Source organism: Dendrobium catenatum, unplaced genomic scaffold (assembly GCF_001605985.2).
Source record: "Dendrobium catenatum unplaced genomic scaffold, ASM160598v2 fragScaff_scaffold_1256, whole genome shotgun sequence".
Lineage (NCBI taxonomy): Eukaryota > Viridiplantae > Streptophyta > Magnoliopsida > Asparagales > Orchidaceae > Dendrobium > Dendrobium catenatum.
This window is the reverse complement of record NW_021319718.1, coordinates 525,984-534,823: the sequence shown is the minus strand read 5'-3', so window position 1 is coordinate 534,823 and position 8,840 is coordinate 525,984. Positions and strand designations below refer to the sequence as shown.

Sequence of the window (8,840 nt, the reverse complement as noted above, 5' to 3'; positions counted from 1 at the left end):
GAGCAAAACTGGGCACATTCTGGAGCAAAATTACAACTAATCGTCCCAGGACGATCCAGATCGTCCTGGACGATCCTGGAGCAGATTTTTGATATTACAATTTTGCCTCCGACCGGACGTTCCTCTACGTCTAGTCGGAGGATGTAATAATTGTTCCAAAAAAAGGGAATCATATGTTCCTCACGTGCATCAACTCTTTCATTTGGGGCAACTTTATGATTGCTTTCTAAAGCAATTTTCTAGTACAAAAAATTTATGAATTAGAAATTTTTGAAGTAACAAGCTACTTTAGAAAGCAGTAAGAAAATCATCCCAAATGAAGATTAAGGCTTAGTTTGGGATGGCTATTTTAATGCTTTGTAAAGCTACTTTTTGATATCAAATTTTTTTTGAAAGTAGAGAAAAAACGATGGTCTAAAACTATCCCAAATAAAGTCAATTTCCTCTTCAAAATAATTTATACTTCTATAATACACAACTAATATATATATTGTAGAAGAATGATCTTACGCGCTTATGATCGCAATTGAAGGTGAAATGATGTAGTATCTTAAGCTACACCAGCAGCACACTATACCGGTTCCCTAACTGCCAAATACGCCTCCCACTACCTCACTCCCTTTACATGTTATTTTAGTACCTACTGCAATAGTTTGCTTTATTTATGTATTTTCTTTTATAGCAATTTCAACTTTAGTAGAAGAAATACATATAGGAATAGTGGAACCAAAACTTGTAGAGAATTTTCATACAACACTTATCAATACAACAGTTCCTGGAGCATACAGCTCCTTTACCGCTACTGTGTGTGTGCTTGTGCTTGCGATTTTTCTTCTCCCACTCGACGTTTGATCGTTCGGTGCTATCATGAAAACATGGAAACATAGATCAAAGCGAAGTTGTATGAGCTTGCTAGTAAGTCTTTTTTTTTTCAAGGAATTTCTCTTGTTGGCTAAATGTTGTGATAGGAGAGTCAGGATTTTTTTTACCTTCACAAAGCTAATAAAATTTATAAATCAAATAATTTGAATTTGAATAGTGGTAGAAATAATAAAGGAATTTGAAATTATGATTCTTTGGTATGAAATATAATAACACAAATGATTTTATTATATATATATGGAATAACAAACACCCAAAAATTTATCAGATGCTTATAAAGATATTTGCGGAGACATATTAAAGTTTATTGAATCTTATTAAACTAATGTCATGAAGTTCAAAAATATGATTGCTAGTTCAGTATAAAAAATATGAAAAATTTCACAGTAGTTCATAGCGGTAATTCGTAAACCGCCACTCCTAAAAATTCATATTTTTCACAGCCAATTAGTATTATTGGTTTTGAAAACCGCTATTGTATTCCCTCTCTCTGCTCGTTCTACTATTCGATGCTCCAGTCCACGATCCAGATTCCAATATAGCCCGCGATCCCGATCTCTCTCCGTCGCAATCCCGATCTCTCCCTCTCTCTCACTGTTAAAGTTCAGCTCTCAAAACAAAGTTCAGCTCTCTCTCACTGTTCATGCGAAATCAAGGCAATCGGCACAGCGGCATCAAAGAAGGCTACTTCAAGGAGCAGCAAGGCTGGGCTTAAGTTTTCTGTCGGTAGAATTGCCCGATTTCTCATGGTCGGCAAGTATTCCGAGCATGTAGGTGCCGGTGCGCCGGTTTACATGGCCACTGACTTGCAGTATCTTGCTGCTGAGGTATGGATCGGAGTTGTTTCCTTTCTTGCCAGTGGCGGAACCATTGTTAATTTTCTGACACTGGGAGCCACAATCACCTATTTTTTAATGCAATTTCTCATTCAAAATCATCTCTGCCTTCTTGCCTTTCATGGGCTCCTTCCTTCTCGTACCTAATTTTTGCCGGTTGTTGGATTTTTTTTTCGTCTATGATGGAACCTATACACAAAAGGCTTTTCTTTCTTATCTCTTGTGCTTTAATTTACTATATTTGAATGAGAAAGATGGAAGGCGGTTTGGAGCTAACGACTATATAGTTGTTTTACTGTTGTTTTCGGTATTCACTATAACAAAAATCATTTATTATCAACGGTACTTTTTTACGGTATGTGATAAAATATCACAAAAAAAAAACGGCACTTTTTTACGGCAATCGATCATTTTCAAGCAGATTTGGAATTTATCGGTGGCTTTTCGACTGAAAAAATTTCCTCCAGTGAAACTTTTTTTTGTTTTTGGGAAAATTGGGGCAAAGCCCGTATATAAAGATTAAGCAAAATTAAATGTTACAAAAATGAATAGCCTGAGATAACCGGCTAACAACTACAGACACAAAAATCAAAAAGCCAAAGAAAAGGCTTCAAAATTTTACAGGACTCAGAAAATGCAGAATCCGCCGAGGACATAATATACATCAGAGTAGAGATCAGAGTCAGATGTCCACTGCCAAAAGGGTTGTCGAAAAGATTTCCTCCCCAGTTGCCAATCGGGGGAGACACTAGTGAGCTCAGGGTGCAACAAAAATTGCCAGGTCAAGTGACAAACCACAAATGAACCTCCACCCCTTGGCCATCCACGGGAGAAAGGCACACAGGCGGATTCACTCATCATTGTCCATTCGCACAAACCAAAACCCAAACCACTTGAATCAGAAGAAACAAGAGGGGAAAGAAGAATAAAGTAAATCATCATATTTCCTTCTAGCCCATTTCTAAGTAAAGGCCCCAGCAATTTTCCGGCATAACACATGACAAGTTGAAGAAGAGTCAGAAAATTGTCTGCCATTATGCTCCCTCCACAGAAAATAAACAGCCCCACAAATCACAAAAAAAATAGAAATTCTTCTTCACATTGCTATATATGCACAACTCCTCAATAAAATCAAACAGCTGTAGGATAGTTGGCCTAAACAAGGAGTCTAAACAAGGAAGTAGATAAGAGATAACGCCAAAAGAGTAATCACATTGAAAAAACAAGTGAGAGCTATTCTCCAAACCCCGTTGACAGAAAGGGCAAGTAGCATCAATAAAAATATTTTACCTTGCTAAGACGTCAACAATCTTTAAACCTCCCCGGACCAAGAGCCAAGAGTAAGAAGAAAATCTTAGAACTGCATGCTTATGCCAAATGAATCTATACCAGCTCACATTGTGCCTCCCCACAAAATAATTTAATCTAAAATCCTTAAAATAAGGTTTAGCAATATCAATCCAGTTAATAGTATCATCAGAGCTTTCCTCAATCATAATACCAGCAATAAGCTGCTGAATCACAGTAGGAATGAAATCTGGCACACACCAATTCCCATTCCAGTAATCTGCAATCGTCCCAGAACAACCATGGGAGGTGTTAAGGTATTCAGCCAGGGAAAAACCATTAAGCCAAGGATCCCAAAAAAATGAAATTTTGTTACAATTTTGAGCAGTAACATTAAAAATAAAGTGTCTTTTTATCTTAGAAGCAACCTCACAAATATTTCTCTAGAATTTAGAGGATTTAGTGGGCAAAGGTTTCCAAGGGGAGAGATACTTGAATATGAACCAATCAAAAACTAGAGAACTGGAGTTAAAGAATCTCCATATGAAAGAGCATGCAAAGTCGTGAGAAAGGGAGAGAAGATCAGGGATCCCCAAACCCCCCAACTTAGTAGGGAGACAAGTATTCTGCCAAGCAATAAGGTGTAATTTCTTCCCCTCAACAGAACCATGATAAAGAAATCTAGAACACATTCTGTCAATGAGTTTACAACATGCTTTGGGTATAATAGCACCCCTTATCTAGTAGGCAATAGTATTTGTAATGGTGAACCTTAGAAATTGAATGCGACCTGTAAAAGAGAGAAATTTTACTTTCCGACCCACAAATAGAGTAGAAATTCTACTCAATAGTGGTTGGAAGTAAGAAATATTGAGCTTTTTGGTAGAGATGGGCAGCCCCAAGTATTTGAAAGAATGCTCAGTTGGGAGAAAATCAAGGATGTTGGAAATATCATTAGCAACCGCCAGGTTATTAGAAAAAAGGATAGAGCATTTAGCCTTGTTAATGTGAAGGCCAGAAGCCATAGCAAAATTATTTAAGATCTTGGAAAGTTCAATGGCATTGGAAACGGTGGCCAAATCAAACACCAACACATCATCTGCATAAAGCAAGTGGCTAAGAGAGCCCGACCCTAGGGGAATCCCTAAAAAGGAACCCCCATCGATTGCGCAAGAAAAAGCATCCATGGCAATAGCAAATAAGATCGAGGATAGAGGACAACCTTGTATTAATCCAGCATAAGAAGTAAAAAACCCCTCAAGAGCACCATTAATGCAAATCGAGAAAGGAACATCAAATATGCAGTTCTTAATCCACGAAATAAATTTATCAGGAAAGCATTTGTCTTTCATCCTAGCAAAAAGGAAGTCCCAAAAGACAGAGTCAAAAGATTTACAGATGTCCAATTTAGCATAAAAATACTTCGTAGAGGAATTTCTATTGAATTCATTTAAAATCTCATTGGCCAGAATGATATTATCAGAAGAGATTCTTTTGAAAATAAAACCAGCTTGACTTTGATGAATGATGCTAGGCATAACAACTTTCAGACGATTGGCAAGAATCTTGGTAATGATCTTGTAAAAGACATTACAAAGAGAGATAGGTCTGTAATCTGATATATTGGAGGCTTGTTGATGCTTAGGGAATAAAGCAATGGCAGTAGATTTAGCTCATCTAGGGAGGTGTCTAGTAGTGAAAAAATTCTTAACAGCATTAATAACATACAAACCAATGATGTCCCAAGAGCCTTTGTAAAATTCAAATGTGAAGCCATCGGGCCTAGGGGAAGAGGTCGAAGCCCCACTGAAAACCATCTCCTTAATTTCAAGATCAGTGACCGAATCAATCAGCTGATCGGTCAAATGCAAGGGAATGACGCCACCACAGGCAAAAATAAACTCATTGATACCAGCCGGGCTTATGGGGTTATAGAGTTTTTTAAAATACTCACAAATAGCATTGGTAATATCAGAAGATAAAGAAAAATGACCTTCATCAGTAGAAATCTCATGGATTCTAGAATAGTTATTTCTAGTATTAATACGGGCATATAAAAACCCCAAGTCATATTCACCGTTTTTAAGCCATCTAGCCTTAGCCCTTTGGATGATACAAGAGGACCAAGCATGCAGAAGTTAAGAAATTGAGGTATTGATATCCTTCAGGGAAGCATTCAGATAAGGGAGTTGAGGGTTGCATTGTAAAAGTTATAAACATTCATTCTACTTAATATTAAAGCCCAAAAGCCTGGCTTTAATGAATTGGTCATTGAATCCATTCATCTTTTTAAATTTAGCTTTAAGAAATCTGAGTTTACCATAAAGATTGCCAATGGGACTCCCAACATGATGTGAGGCAAAGAAAGTCAGCAAAACATCCTAATAAGAATCCATCTTCAACCAAAAGTTCTTAAATTGAAACCTTCTAGCCTTATTAGGGGCCATACCGTCCATAAGAAGTAACGGTAAATGATCAGAACAACCAGGAGGGTCAATTTTATAATAGAAAAAAGGAAAGGCATCCAGCCACATTTGGTTAACCAGCATTTCAGGGCATTCAACATCAAACATCTTGTCCCTACACGCATGAACAGAACGGATTGGCTGAGCGCAAACACAGACATCTCATAGAAACCACTTGCACTCTGTTACACAATTCTTATATCCCTCACTCATTCTGGCCTGATGCTGTTCTCACTACTTCCTACCTTATCAATCGCTTACCGTCAGCCACAAATCATCTTTCCTCTCCTCCCTACCTTCTGTTTCACAAATTACCTGATTACAAATTCCTCCTATATTCAGTTGCGCGTGCTTTCCGTGGATTCCACCTATTCAAAGAAACAAACTTGAACCTAGATCAAGGCAATGTATCTTTATTGGCTACTCTAGTATTTCCAAAGGCTACAAGTGCCTTGATCCAACAACCAATAAAATCTTTGTCTCTAGACATATCACTTTTGATGAAACTTGTTTTCCGTATAAACAACAAATTTTCTCTCAACTCCAGCAACCTTCTCCTGTGCTTACTTCATCTCTTCTTGTCCCTCATTCAAATTCTCATCAAACCAATCAGAGAAACCATACTAGTGCTAAACGTCAGCCTCCTCTCTCTCAGCCGGTTACTTAGTAGGACTTGCTACCTGTGTCATCCAATTCAACTGAATTACCTACATCTTCCAATAACACCAATGTTCCTCAGTCTCCCTCGACATAAAGTGCTATTCCTACTACTCTTAGTATCACTTTGGGTCATCCGATGATTACAAGATTTCGAACCGGTTCACTCAAACCAATTCAAAAACTCAATCTCCTCCACATTCAAAATCAATCTTATTCCTCTACGCCACCTGAACCCGTCAACTATTCTGAAGCTAGCAAACATTTTGAGTGGCGAACAGCCATGGTAGAAGAATTTCATGCGCTGCAACGTCAGGGAACTTGGCAGCTGGTACCACCTCCTTCTAACACGACTATACTTGGCAGCCATTGGACGTTTAGAACAAAATACAACTCCGATGGTACAATTGCAAGGTTCAAGGCTTGATTAGTTGCCCAAGGCAACAATCAACAATACAGCATAAATTATTTGAAAATCTTTAGCCCATTAGCTAAATTCCATACCATACGTGTTCTTCTTACAGTTGCTCTCACCAATAGTTGGCCTATACATCAAATGGATGTCACCAATTCGTTCTTACATGGAAACCTTGACAAAACCATCTACATGAAACAACCTAAAGGATTCATAGACGACAACCATCCCAATCATGTTTGTTAACTCAAGAAAGCGATATACGGTCTTAAACAAGCGCCTCGTAAATGGTTTAATATGTTTTTTGAGTATCTTCAAACTCTCGAATTCTCTCATGGAAAAGCTGATTCATCTCTCTTTGTTCTTCATCACAACAACACTCATATATACATAGTTATATATGTAGACGATATATTATTAACTGGAAATAACATGTCTATGATTAACGATATTATTGCTCAGTTGAACAACAGGTTTTCCATGAAGCATCTTGGACTTGCCAACAGCTTTCTCGGACTCCAAATCAAAACGGGACATAATTTCTACTTTCTATCACAAACCAACTATGCTGCATCTATTCTCAAGCTGGCTGGCATGGAAAACACAAAAACACTGTCTAATCAGTTGTGCACAAAGGTGCCTGAACCGCTTCCAATTACTGAACTCCTCACCGTTCTGAAAGCTTACAGGCAAATCACGAGATCATTGCAATATCTCACATTAACAAGGCCATACATTTCCTATGCAGTTAATCTATTGTGTCAAAACATGCACAATCCTTCCTCTCATCATTTCTATTTACTTTATCGTCTATTAAGATATATCTATGACACACTATCTTTCGATATTCCTATCGTGCCAGGTAAACTAGAGCTAAAATATTTCTCGGATGCGGATTGGGCAGGAGATAAGGAGACAAGAAAATCAACATCCGGTTACTGCACATTCTTGGGCCAAACTCTTATCTTCTGGATGGTTAAGAAACAACATACAGTTGCCCGGTCTTCAACCGAAGCTGAGTACCAAGCTCTCGCACTGGCTCTCACTCACATCATCTGGTTGAGAAGACAACTGTTGGACTTCAATATACCACTTCACTCTCCCACAACTCTACATTGCAACAGCATGTCAGCTATAGCACTGGCTAATAATCCAGTCTTTCATGCGCGAATAAAGCATATTGAAATAGATCATCACTTCCTTCACGATCATATTCAGCAGCAAACTATCCAAATCTACCCGGTCTCTACCAAAGATCAAATTGCTAACGTTCTTACCAAATCGCTCTCAACAAACTGCTATGAACTGCTTCGTGACAAGCTTACTGTCATTGAAAGTACTCCATTAGCTTGTGAGGGCATAATAAAGGATACCTGCAAATCTATGTAGTACCTGTAACTTCTATTAGGCTCTCAAGCTTCTATTTATAATCTATGTACTCTCAAGACAGAGCCAATATAACAACCCAAGATCCGTGTAGCGAAAGGATTCATCTGATCGTTCTATTGCCTCTTTTTTTTTTCTTTCTATCGGTTTCCTCATCTATCATTCATACATATATCCAGAGCCAGAGATAATTACATTACAGAAAAGAAATAGCAGCGGATACTATAATTCACATATAGTACAATCAGAGAACAGACAAAAGAGTCCAAAAGAAATATTTACACTAGCCACACAGGCTACAAAAGAAAGCCTACCAAAGGCTACAAAACAAAAAGCTGAACTCGACAGAAAGATCTTCAGACTGGAGGCCCTGCACCTGAAATATTAACCACATATAATGAGCTTACAAAGCCCAGCAGGTCACCAAAGCCTACAACTGAAATCAAAGCACGACATTGAAAACAATATGCAAGTCAACCAAATCAAATCAATAGGCTATGATCAATGAATCTATGCAGGTACGGAACTCAAATTAAATCAAAGCGAATCCATCAATAGTCAATAATAAATACAGCGGTAAAAACATCGATAAATCAATTTCCCAACAATCAAATCAGTAAGTGCTTTCAGTCAATGTCTATCCATCGTAGCGTAGCAGTGTCTATCAATCAATACTATCAATTCAATAAATCGTGTCCATCAATACTATCAGTTCAATCAATCGGGTCGTCTAGTCAATTCGTTGTATCTATATCATTCTTACAAATCAGTCAATCCAATTATTCAATACGATTACTACCGCAGCGAGGACGGTTCAATAATGACGACATACAATGCTACAATAGGAAAATCATCCCAATCAATAAAGCACTTTCCAGTCATTTTCATCAATCGGATCGAATCCCAATAAAC

At 37.9% G+C, this 8,840-nt stretch overlaps 1 protein-coding gene across 1 annotated transcript; it reads left to right on the top strand.

Annotated features, from left to right (window-relative positions):
- The first annotated feature begins 6,974 nt into the window (after window positions 1-6,974).
- LOC110104888 (uncharacterized mitochondrial protein AtMg00810-like) lies at window positions 6,975-7,931 on the top strand. Its single transcript, XM_020834171.1, has one exon. It carries the CDS (start codon window positions 6,975-6,977, stop codon window positions 7,929-7,931), a length of 957 nt encoding a protein of 318 aa, XP_020689830.1.
- The last annotated feature ends 909 nt before the right edge of the window (window positions 7,932-8,840 follow it).

Bases quoted from the DNA above. Each gene is read 5' to 3' on its own strand.
- LOC110104888 (XM_020834171.1), top strand. From the start codon at position 6,975: ATGTCTATGATTAACGATATTATTGCTCAGTTGAACAACAGGTTTTCC.